Consider the following 13484-nt stretch of genomic DNA (forward strand, 5'->3'; position numbering starts at 1 on the left):
CTTCAGCCTCCGTTCAGCCTGCAGGGAGACTCAGTTAATGTGGTGGGCTGGATTTCTCACACTTCTCTGATAGGGTGGTTATCTTGTGCTTATAACATAACAGGCTTTCAATCCAGACTGTGCATTACATCGTGCAGAAGTAAAACGACTTCCAAGTGGTATTTCTACAGGGTGGCTGTGACTGTGTTTACCAGTATTTGTTCCAGTGCGAGATTATTTGCTGTTGTACTTTTGGCCGGATGTTTTGATGTCTGTTCATTACTTTTAATAAAATACTGTAAAAAAAACAAACAAACTGTGTTCTTGTGTTTGTTTTGTCCTCCCCGGACTCAAAACCCACCAGAGTTTATATCTTTGTAAAGTCTGACACGACAAGCAGGTGAGGCGAGATCAGATGCTTGGCGAGGGGCCACGTATCAGATGGTCCACAGTGCGATACCCGACAGATGTACATGCTGTATATGCACCACCACCCACCTCCTCGAAAATCAGTGGAACATCTGCTCTCCTGCTCTGTGATGCCTCATGTATTCCTCCCCAGAGCCGACTCACTGATAATCGGGTGAGCGATAACTGTGACTGTGTCAGCACTCCTCCACTGTTGCCAACGGTTTGACAGTTTCAGAGAACAGTCTCTGTCTCCGCCTTGTGGTGCAAGTTATCTATGTCACCAGGACACTGCAATAATCAAGATCTCAAAGTAGAAATTATACAAAATGAGTAAAGTCAAGTTGCTCTACCTTTGCTTAAGACACAACCTGGTGTTTTCATCCTATTCCTGATATAAAACAACTGTATTATGTATTAGTATGAATCAAAATCTAAGAGGGAGAGCACACTGGTTAGAATAGTTTAGAGACATTTCTGATCCAATACCTGGATCTGCCAATACCAGAGTTCTTCTTCTTGAGTGTCCTTAACATATTCCATTGCTGTTGCTGTCAATCTGATGTATAAGTTCACATGAGGCTGTCGAAATACACAACGTTCAATTTAAAGCAATCTATTTGAACTGCACTTGCATTAGGTACGCTTCAAACAGATGTAGTGGAGCAAATTCTATGGCAACTTCTTCAAGTGCACAGCGATGCATTATCAACTGCAAGCAAGTACTGTCATTTCTATACATGAGTTCATAAAGAAGGATTTTCAAAGCAAGCAATGGGAAACTGACAATCAAACTACGGAATTTGGATCAGTGCATGGATTGGGCTATTCTGTTTAAGTGGAATGTGTCAGTACCAGAAGGCACCTGATACTAAAGGTGGCCGGATCAGCACCACGTCAAATTATGAGTATTAAAGGATAGGTTCACACAAAAATAAAAATTTTGTCATTATCTACTGATAATGATGCTGATGTAAAGTCAGGAGACGTTTTGCCGTCCACAGAACATTCATACGTAGCCATTTCATGATTATTTTCAGGGTCTTTTAATTCATCTTTATAATCAGAACAAGTCCTCATCTACTTTACAAATTTAAGAGAGCGCTGCAGCACTGTTTTGCTGTGAAGCTCCGTAGTCTAGTGGACTAATAAAACTTCCGTTGACTTTCCATCAGCCTGAGGGTGAGTAGATTATGACTTTTTCATGTTTGGGTTTTTCCAATTACTATCAGATGTCTATTCATACAAGGGAAAGATGGTGAACCTGTCCCGGCAATGACACTGTGGCATTGTCATTCGCTAAAGCGACCATTGTTTAGCAACAGTCAGATGGGATTTGCTACCCACTCATTCCCATGACGAACAGGGCGAGACATATTTGCTTCATGTAGTGAACTCTTTGGCGCTGTGCGAACTTCTGTCAGTTTAAAAAATCTACCTGGTGAAATAATAAAAGCAGAAGAGAACGTGGGAGGTGGAGGTATGCACTAGACCGGTGACAGAAGCTATTGCTAATAGCGTGCCCTGTCCTGCATGCCTTTGTTTAAGTTCACCTGGAACAATCAGGTGTCGGTGTTGACCCGCCCAACAGATGCAACACCAAACACCAAATTTCTGTTTTCGTTTTTGTTTTACTTTGTTTATATTTGGCGGACCCTGCCACCTATCTAGTGTCTAACACTGTTCTGGGGACCTTATTTTCCTCTGAGGACAGCTTGCTTATTCAGTTTTGGAAAGTAGCAGTAGTATTACCTCGTTAATATTGTAAATATTAGAATTTGGAGTTTACTTTTCCTCTCCAAAACTACATAGTGCCCCTTTAAAAGAAACAATGGATTTCAATTTGGTTTTCCCCATCAAGGCTTTCCAACCTTTAGTGGTTCCTTTGTCGCCCAAGATGTTTCGGGCTCACATTCTGGTATGGGGCTCCTATAAATGTGTGAAAAATCATGTAGATACAGAGTCTGACCACAAGGTGTCATCCATTTAAAGGGGGACCAGTGAGCGCTGACAGACGCTGGTGCATTTCACTGCACTGAAAACACCGCATTTCATTTTTCACTGGGAGTATTCTTTTCACATATATGGAATCAACATCCACTTCAGTATTCAATAATGTATCTGGAATACCTGAACAAACACTTGCTTGTTGTACTCGATATCTCTATTATGCATCATTTTCATATCAGCCGTCCTGTTAAGAACAAGATATAACGTATAAAAACAACAATATGTGATCATAACAGTGTAAAAACCTACAGGTAACGCTGCAGGCATCCCGGTTTCCACTCCACTGCTCTTCCTCGGAGCATCAATACACCGTTAAAGGAATCAAGGCCTGTTACACATAACACATCATTTCCCACTTTGTCGCTATATCAGTTCACCGTTTGAGTGACAATCTCCATTCTTTTTTTCCTGTACTACATCCAGCCATTTCTCACTTTACTGCAAAACGTCTCCTGCCGTTTTACTGCGTGTCTCTGACCCACGAAAACTGTCTCTTTAAAAACCTCGGCCACTCCAGCAGATCACTTACATAAATGTTGAAACTGAATGTTAATCAGCTCGGATTGCATATGGATTGCAATCTTTTCTTCATGCTGCAACTTGGCACCGAACGCCTCCCACCGTGGCTAATTCAGTCAATACTTGCGACCATGCTGTAACCAAGGCTGCGATAAAAGCGCCTCATGCACAACAGCACCCTCAGCTCACTAACTGTGTCAGTATTCCTGGAAAAAACGTCCACAAAGGAGGCTCAGAGGCCATAAAGAACATTATTTAAAGCATGGGTTAAAAAGTTAACCCATTAAGCCTGAATCGCAGCTGAAATCTTTACTTGTACTGGGGCCCCCCGGTTCCCCACCACCACCACACATTTGTATGTGGAGTTATGACCCTGGGGAGAGAGGGGCCCTCACTTTCAAAGCCTAACAGAGAAGCTAAATAAAACCCACTTCAGCAGACCCGTGGGGCTCCCTCTGGGTCACAAAAGCAAAACAGACCAGCAAATGTTAAGTCTCTTCCCCCCACAGCCTTGAGCCCCTTTAACCCTTTGTTCCTGTCTGCCACTCCTCTGACAGATGAAACTCAACATCCATGGAAAAATCACACATGGAAAGAATCCAGATCGGATTTGAGGAATTCCAGTAGGGGTTTCTCTTCAGGGGTGCACACCGGACAAACTTCAAGTTATATTTCATTTATATGTTTGTGTGTTAAATGTATTCCAGATGAGCAGTAAAGTCACTGTGAGAAAAAAAAAAAAAAGAGGAAAAGAAAAGACCAGCAACATATTCTCCAATGCTGCCAGACTTACTCTGATTCCTGCGATGTTGGCTCCAAACATTTTGGCTTCGGACCGAGCACTTGCTGCAACCTTCCCCTATATATGTGCAGTTCAACTGAGGTGATGTCTTTCTGTTTGCCAGTATTTAGAGCACAGAATACATCAAAACCATCTGATCTGTACATGTGCAAGTAACAGAATTCCTTTCTTCTGACCCGTCCTTAATCGTATTTGACTGCATTTCTTTTACATTAAAAGGAAATTGTGAAATTCCCCATCAGACTTTGAGGTCATTTCTTCTAATTCTTGCTTTTGCTTGAATCAAAAGGTCCAAAATGAAGAAGGTGTTTTTACGTTTGTAACGATATCATGGAGAAAAGTCCTCATACTTGATACGCTAGAACAAGCAACCAGCTGGTATTCTGCAGACTGACTTACCAATTCATTTGTTTCAGGTGACCCATCAGGTCCAACCTGTGTCCCCTCAGCCACTGCTTTAGGGCACAGATGATGGAAATGACCACATCTCTGACTCACAAGCTGTTCCTGCAAACTAAAGGTGCTGTTTCGGCTGCATCTCCTCATATGTGGACACAACGTGTCGAGGATGAGTGCTGATGGCCAAAGAAAAAAAACTGGAAAGGTGCGATTTTGCTGCCACGTCACAGCTGCTAGGAAAAATAATAAACAAAATCCCTCTCTCATTAGTTACATTTGAGCTGGATCTAATTTGTTTCAAAGCGGTGATTCATGAACACTTTTTCTCTGATAAAAATCCCCGCTTTATCAACAATGAGCATCCTTATTTGTCACTAAATTTGACCTTTCAAAGCCTGGCTGTGTTGAGCATACAGTGATTTATGTCCCAGGTTTTCACTTTTACCCCTTGGTGGACTTTAGATATCAAAGTTGACCAAGAATGAAGGCATTGAGGACGCTGGAGAGACGGGGAACCACAGCATCGGACGAGATGTCGCTCTGCATACAGGTTGTTTCAGAGCTTTTCCCCCAAGTCATCTGTGACCGAAGCATTGCCCCTGGCCGTGTCCACATTGTGTCACGACGCGTATCAGAACCCTCTGAAGGGATTTTCCTTCACTTTTAGATGGTAGACAGAGTAATCCTTTTCCAAGAACACTAAAGATGATGGTGATTTTCATAGTATTGATTCTATGTTTAGGCGAAGGCTCGAGAGAGCAATAAAACCAGCTTTAAAACAGGAAAGAGTTACAGTATGCAGTAACCCACAGTTAAACGCCTTCACTCCCAGCACCGTGTTTCTGGTCTGGGATCGGTGTGTTAAGCCCTGAAAACATTTGAGCGTTTAGACCCTTATAGGTGGATATATCACTACAGCATAATAGGATCAAGTGTGATTATCCTTATTTAATTGTGGGAGGTCAAAGGCTTATGAAGGGGCTGTGGAGAACAGCGCTGGGCAGTTTCGCCGCAGTATCAGCCAGAAACCTGTAATCACCGTCTGTACAGTTTTAAAAAGGTGTCTGAGCAATAATCTGACACACGACATTTCACCCTGATCGCAGACCATATTTGGGACGGAGTTGATTACAGAGAAAAGAAACTGAGCATTTGCTGTGAAAATTGACTGCTGACGTGGAACAAAATAATTGAAACTGAGAAAAAAAAAAAAAGTCAAATTATAGGCTCTGGTCTGAGCTGCTCTTCTCTTTGGGAATAAGTTGGAGATTCTGGGAGATCTTATCCCTTTTGATTTAACATTTTCTGCTTCTCCGCACCAATTTCATGGACTGCACCTTAAAAAAAAAAGGAGGGGGAGATTTGTAGAGGAATCCATGAGAGGCCCGTTGTGCTTTATTGTGCAGGAAATCTTTTTTTTTTTTCTCCCCTCTTATTTTTGTCTAGGAGAAAAAATTACTGTTAAAATCCATACACAGCATGCCCTAACTGGAAAAATGGACTTGGAGGGAAGAAAAGAAAAAAACACACACGCACACACACACACACACACACACTGGCTCTCTTCATTGCAGGCAAACAACAACAATGCAGCACAAATATTCTGTTTAATAATAATAGTAATAATAATAATATAAAAAACAGACGTGCAGTGAAAGAGTAAATCAAATCATTTTTTTCTTTTATTGTATGAAAAATATATCCATAAAACGGAACAATATTTACAAAAACAGTTGCGCCATGCAGGGCAGACAGCAGCACCTTCACCATGATCTCCAGTATAAAAAACATCAGTGTCGGTTCTCTGGATTCAGACCGTTTAAAAACCGAACTTCACAACAATACTGACGAACACAGTGATGCGCACATCTCAACATCCCGACCGAGTCATTCACAGGCGCATTTACACAGAAGAGATAAGGGAGACAAAACAAACAAACAAAAAAACCCAGAAGGAATAAAAAGACACAAACTTTTGACACACAACATAGTTTTTGTTCACAGGGTCTAGACTAACCTGTCTGCGGGCGGATGTGACAGGATGTACAGAAGTCCGATATGACGCGAAGGAGCCTAACTGGATTACATCCTACGATTACTGTGATCCAACCATATAAAAAATAAATACACTTGAACAATTATTGATGGAGTAAGATCTAGCTAGTTGGAGTTATGATACTGAAAAAAAGGAAAATCTGCAGCATTTTTGTTTTCTCGACGTAGCAGCTCTAAAAAAAAAAAAAAAAAAGAAGAAGAAGAAGATGAGAATCGATCTACACGTGAATAACTAGATTATTGGATTTTTCCAGCCTTTTTCTGTATTGATCCAGCCAGTCTCTGAGCTCCGTGATCCGATACCCCTCGGGTCCTCTGCCGCCCTGGTAAACTATCTTCCCCTCCTGCAGTATATAAAGTCTGTCGAAATACGCTCCGTACGCGGCGTTGGAGGAGTTTTCCATGCTGTCGACCACCACCAGGCAGCCGGGCACCTCCAGGTGCATCAGCTGCGCGGCGTTCAGCCGGTCCTCCAGACACCGGTGTTTGGGGATCTGATAGGGCGCGTCGGTGCTCATCCAGCCGTCGGAGGGGTGCGCTTCCTCGATGTACACAACTACAGAGTCTGCTATATCTGCGTTCTGCTGCACGACTCCCTGGAAAGCCTTGAGACGCGCCATGAACGGTGGTCAGGTGCAGCTGCCAAAGTTGAGGATGAGCGGTCTCTTGTCCTTTGCGTAATCGAGGATGCGGCTGCGCCGCTGATCCTCCAGCTGAACAACTTCGGTGTTTGGAGCTCCGTGTCCGAGATGCGCTGCTTTCAGAAAGTCCAGTTTATGGCCGTGCCACACTGCCTTGAGGGACTCCAGGCTGAAGAGACGATTGGAGTCGGATATGCACAGGGGAGGATCGATGGCATCGTCCTCCTGCTCCTTCATCCTGAAGAAAACCCTTTTCCTTATGCATAAAAAGTCAAGCAGCCAGAACATGACTGCTGCCATCAGAAAACGGGGCAGCAAGGCGAGGCAGACCATAGCATTTTTAATAGCTTTAATAGTATTCATTATCACTTGTAAAAAAAAAAAAACCCCAACCCGAATTGTTCTTGTGCCGTGCCACGATCTTGTGGGTTTGAAATTGGGTTGCTTGCAACTTCCCCTCTTTATAAAGCACCGGCAGATTTGAATGACTCACACCCCGCCTCCAAACTGGGGCCGAGGCCTCACATGGTGGGGATTACCTTCTGTCAACTCCACTGCTTTGAGTCACAGCCAAAAGCCAAGGGTACAGGCGAGGGTGCGGCACAGCAGCGCGTTATTTGGAGAGAGCAGGTCATCTTCCTTCATCACTGGACTGTTAAAACGAACGTTTAAGTCCAAAAACGCTCTCGCTGTGTGCTCGGTGAAATCGTTCAAATGTTCCTGCGCATCATGTCTGATAGTCTAAAGTTGGAGCCGCTGCAGACTTTTTCTACTGCAACGACAAAATGTGTTTTTTTTTTTTTTTACCGCAGCATATTTCAACAGATGTGGACCCTGTACTCCACACAAAGCCAGTGTCCTCAAGTGATCCAGCCCCCAGCATGTGCACACTGGACTGTTTGAAATGTCACGTCAGTACATATGTACCAATATAGTTCACATGTGGAACTAGGCGCTTACATGAACATGAGTGCCCACACTCACATGTTTGAACCCCCACAGAAGTTGACATCCTGTGTTTGTAATAAATAACATGACACTCCAGAACGGGGTCAGGCTATCAAGAAAGGTAAGAGTCAGAGGTGGAGAGGTCACGTTTTTTTGAGATATATATACCTGAAAAATAAATAAATAATAATAATAATAATAAAGACAGGAAGCTGTGAAAAGCATAGATTCTGATGAAGTCTGAAATCTTTTTTTTTTTTTTTTTTTCTAAGTCACGATTTTGAGTCAGAAATTGGATTTAAGAGGAGAAAAGCGCAGTCCTCCAGAACATGTCACAATGTTGAGGAAAAGTCCTATTTCTGAATATGGACATGTACAGAACATTTTTTTTCGCGCCTATTTGCTTATGTGTCCCCAATCCTCCGTCCTCTACTGCGCCAACCGAAGTAACATATTAACCAAAAGACACAGACACAGACACAAACACAGCCACGCATGTAATGTACACTACGCTTCCTGTCTGTCTGTCTGGCCTCGGGGGCTCGCAGCACGTAAACATGTAGGGTTATCATTCAGAATGCAAAGTCACTCAACTTGTTTATACAAAAGAAACATTGACATACTTACTTTGCTGTGGTAAGAAATCTCCCAGATTCTTACTCTTTTGTATTTGAAAAGAGGGCCAGGATCATTTTAGAAAATGTGTCCTGGCTGATGTCTGGAGGCTCATAAAACTTAAAAGGATGTTGAAAACAGTCTCTGTTGGTTGCCTGTGAGGTGTTTGAAGAGCTGCCCCCCCGCCTTTTTGTTTTCTTTTAGAAAAAACTAACACTTTCTTCTCAAACTAGCTTCGTATGAACTACTCACAAAGTCCAGAAACAATAAAACTGAACTCTTTGCTCACTGTCACCTCAAAGGACTCTACATACTGGGGGGTGTTTTTTTCATGCATGTCAATAATTTCCTCTCATGAGTGCTTCACACAGATCACGTGAACACAATGTGGTCACCCTTCTGAATTATTGCACTTGGGAATGAAGGCATAAACTAATAATGTTGTGCGAAACAAGCGCCGTGCCACAACTCATGGCAGTATAGAATCAGAACCAGTAATCCTGTAATGTCCCACAAACGGGGAAATTTGTGTGCCACAGCAGACAAAGGACAGAATATTAAAAAAAAACAATAACAATAGCAAAAAGGTAAGAAATAGAATAAAATAAACTTGTATATACATAGAGACATGATATTGTACAAAATTTAACAGTGTGGCAGTGAAAAATATACATATATTTTTTACAAATAATAAATATGGGTATTGGAGAAAAAAAAACCAGATAGTGCAAACTAGAAATGAGTTTTGTATAGTGCACAGTGCAGAGTGAGGTCTTTAGGGAGCAGTGCTGGTTGTACAGTCTGACAGCAGCAGGAAGAAAGGACCTGCGATACCTCTCCTTCACACACTTGGGGTATATTAGTCTGTCCAGTGCTGTGACGGTGACCTGCAGGGGGTGGGACCAGCAGCGATGACAGCTTGTCCATCATCATGCCCTCTCCCACCACCTGCACTGGGTCATGAGGGCATCTGAAGATGGAGCTGGGCTTCTTGATAAGTTTTTCAAATCTCCTCCTGTCTGCTGCCGAGATGCTGCTGCACCAGCAGACTACTCCATAGAAAATGGCTGATGCCACCACAGAGTCATAGAAAGAGGTCAGGAGTGCCCCCTGCACTCCAAAGGTCCTCAGCAGATGGAGTCTGGGACACAGAGGATACGAAATTACAGAGACAATGTGTCATGGGTGACTGAGTAACCTGGATTGCTCCCTGCAAACACGGACTGATATACAGTTTATGTGGGATTTACAGATGATACGTCTAAACTGGTATATCCAGCCATGCCCTCTTCAAACCCACCAGATTTCCTTCCACCAGTCATATTACCTCACAGAGGACACAAGTCTCATCTAGTGATCCAGCCCCCAGCATGTGCACACTGGACTGTTTGAAATGTCACGTCAGTACATATGTACCAATATAGTTCACATGTGGAACTAGGCGCTTACATGAACATGAGTGCGTTCTGACATATTCAAACATCTCAAATGAGACATATAATGCTCATTTCAGGTTCATCATTCTATTTTGGGTAACTAGAATAGATTTACATACTTCAGTTCTCAAAACACACATGTGTTTTCTCGTACTGTCCACTGTGTTCCCCTTCTGTCTGAAACACCCAGTTTTAGCCGCCCCCTCCCAAATACGGAGTCTGCTCTGATTGGTCAGGTCACACACACCTGAGCCAGTAACGCTAATAAAAACAGAGAAGCTTCCCTAAAAACATTATTCTGTGCAAAACCAGCTGCTAGGCATAAATAATGCAAATGTGGGACATAGTGATGTAGTGTGATGTCACAAAGTCTCTGGATTAAAGGCGGGGCTACAGATGAGGCGTCCCAGGCACTTCAGGAGTTTTCTGTGGGAGAGAGGAGCTTCTTTGGCCATTCTAACGTTCACGACCTGGAGCCCCAGGACAGGTGGCTTAGATGAACCCCATGAATTTCACCTCCCTCTACATGTCAGCAAGCTGGTCAGTGCTGCAGTGCGACCCCAGAGACCTCTGAGTGCCCCGTCGGAGCTCTGCAAGCTGGCACTGTTTTTCTGCCAGTCCTGCTTGGCCCGCAGTAAGTATCATGTATGCGTGTTCACATACTGGAGTTCACCATCGCAAATTCAAGTCGCTGCTGGCGTGAATTGCATTGAAGCGTCATATTCGCAGATCTGTACATTGCATATTCATGTCACTTATTCATCACGTCCATGGTGAGTAAACGCCTTCAGTTGGAATATCACTTGGACCAACCGTCTCTCTTGATATTGTCCTATATCTTAACGGCCTAATACATGAAGGTAATGGGTACCAAGGGTATTCCTTCACTTGTCTGGTTCATTCCGTGTTCTTAGACCTAGTGCCCTCAAAACAATGCAAGCATCTTTTACACATCTGTGTATTCAGTCAGTTCACTTTCTCTCACCACACCAGTTCCGGACTCTCACTCCAGGAAACACTTCAGAGAAACTCCGGAAAAAAAGAGTACATAGGTGAAATATTACAGGGAGCCTTTTTCAAGGCAACGCAGGCCAGACACATTTTAAAAAACACTTAAGAAAGTGCAGCGCTCACGGGGGAGCCGAAGGACAGCACGCAGAACGCCGGTAAGAAACCACCCACAGAAATAAACACAACTTTTCAAGCTACAAGTGTAACAAGGCCACTGAGAGAACAATTCCCTGAGGAAAAGCGGAGACAGGGGCTAAAAGCTTCTTCTTATTTTAAGGAAAATCTTTCACACATTAAGTCTGCTGCACACGTCAGCTGGTGCATGTGAGTTCAAACAACAGGGAGTCCAAACAAGCAGCGGCTCAGAAGGCAGTCATACTGATATGCTGGGCAAGCACGACTGCTATCGCATGTGTCGGGGCTATCTTGACCCAAGACAGGCAGATGAAGATACATTTAGATAGCTGAAGGGAGCAGTTTACATATATGACCATATAATATTATGAAAACACGAGACTGTCATAGGCTTCATGTTGACATGTCTACAACACAGGTCACATCTCGTACCATGTTGACATGTCTACAGTACAGGTCAAATCTCATTCTGATTGCATGCATACAAGCTTACATTCACACTTTCATTGGCAATGGAGCGGTAGTGGTGTTGCAGGCAACAAGGCTGCCAAGCCAGTGACTGCAGGTCAAGACTGTGTTCAACATTTGTAAGCATGACAGCACCTTTTCTTTTTAAGGAGACTTACGAGACATTTCCAGCCATGTTTACGGGAACACAGCCAGTTATTTTGAGCCAAACAAGATATTTTCCAAACCGTGACGAAGTGGCTTTTGCAGCTAAACCGAACCAGATCTCAAACACACAGATTTAACCATTGCACAGTTGCAACATAGAGAAATGTTCAGCATATCTGTGGTTTGCAGAAAACTTACATTGCCGGCATTCTCGCAATTGATTGCCGTCAACATGATTCATGTCTACTTTCAATATCCTCTGCATTTGTTGTGTCAGTCTGTAAAAAGGTTTCGGCTCTCATGCCTCATGCTTCATTGCTGCTTCTTTTGCTCTAGAAAACATTCAGGCATAAACCTTTTCATCATGCGCTCAAATATGCTGTTTTTTTTTTTAAAGCCCCTGTACGGAGTTTTTAACTGGATATAGTAAAGTCTGTGGTTTCTGCTGATGTGTCTCTGTTACCTACAACAGCAAATGAGCCCATCAGCGTGAAGATACGCTATTTCTAAGTAGTCTAATTCTATACCTCTGAAAGGCCTTGGTCGGGTCGGACCACTGACGAAACGATTTACGGCAGTCAGACCGGAACTGACGACATTCAGGATACAGCATAGCTGTTTTGTTGCTACGCTAGCCAGTGCTAACCGAGCTAAAACTTTTGTCATGGCTGATAATGAGACAAAGAAAAGAAAAAGAATTCGAACTGAAGACCAACGAAAGGCCAAGAGGGAATCCAATCGAGCTAAGGCTAAACACGGATAAACATTGGCGATTCCTTCGAGAGATGGAGAGAGTTGCGGGGCTTGAAGGGAGGGTCGGATCCAGAATTCGCCCGATTCCTCCTAGACAGGTTTGTACATTTTATTTCATTTATGAAATGTAATGCGGGACGTAGTTTACAGCAATACATGAATTTATGTTGTTACAACAAAGCTGGCTAACGTTACCACTAGATTAGCTTTAGATACTACACTCGTGAAAACGACAACAAACGTCTTAGATCACGCATCCATTTCAGCTGTGTGTATCAGCCCAGCCGACCTGCAACGATGCATCGGTAATATCCTCTGTCATTATAAATGATTCAGTTTCTTACTTAGAACAAAACATCCATCACAATCACTGTGACTTTGCTGTAACGCTAGCACCCTAGCACCGTGGGTAATATATATAGCTGGGAAATTGCAGCGCAACAGCAGCATTACTTTGTTTCACCGGCGGCATATTATATTAACTAGAAATACAAATAGACACAGTACCTCGTCCATATGCACGCTGCAGATAGCTGCTAAAAAAAAAAAAAAAAAAAAAAAGTTTTCAAAGCAAGTCCCGTCGTCTTTCCGACATTTCCAAAACAAATATACACGCGCCGGCCAGACAAACGTCTTCACGACAGTGGGCGCTAGAGCTCATGGGAAATGCAGTCTTCATTCCGGCAAAACACTACCGCTTTCGTCCAGCGGGGCCGCCAAAATCAACACTAAATGAAAAGTCTGTACAGGGGCTTTAAAAAGGACCATTATGTCAAAATTGGCCTTTTGTGTCATTTGGCGCCCCCCACTGTTGCTGAGTGCGACACCAGTCGTCAGTGCAAATCCCAGCTCTGCAACATGGTGCTAACTACAAACAAAACTCGTGACCTCATAACAATGTTATGTGTAACACTGTGATTCTACCCTCTCACCAGGTGTATGTTATGCAATTCCTTTACTTTCATTTTCACTGATCAATTTATTCTTCCCTCATATTTGTAGGCCAATTGGTTTTGATCAAGTTCCTTTGAGTTGAGTTCCTTATGAAACGCGAAATAGATATCATACATATACTCTATATACAGTAGATGTATGAAGGAGCTCCTTTCTTCCTCACATTAGGTAAAGTCGAGTGCTTGGGGCTTTTATCTAGAGTCG

General features: G+C 43.1%; 1 protein-coding gene across 1 annotated transcript; it reads right to left on the reverse strand.

Annotated features, from left to right (window-relative positions):
* Window positions 1-5769: 5769 nt before the first annotated feature.
* dio3a (iodothyronine deiodinase 3a) lies at window positions 5770-7539 on the reverse strand. Its single transcript, XM_030443238.1, has one exon. It carries the CDS (start codon window positions 7174-7176, stop codon window positions 6391-6393), a length of 786 nt encoding a protein of 261 aa, XP_030299098.1. The 5' UTR covers window positions 7177-7539; the 3' UTR covers window positions 5770-6390.
* Between the last annotated feature and the right edge of the window lie 5945 nt (window positions 7540-13484).

The sequence above is a fragment of the Sparus aurata genome, chromosome 16, assembly GCF_900880675.1.
Source record: "Sparus aurata chromosome 16, fSpaAur1.1, whole genome shotgun sequence".
NCBI lineage: Eukaryota > Metazoa > Chordata > Actinopteri > Spariformes > Sparidae > Sparus > Sparus aurata.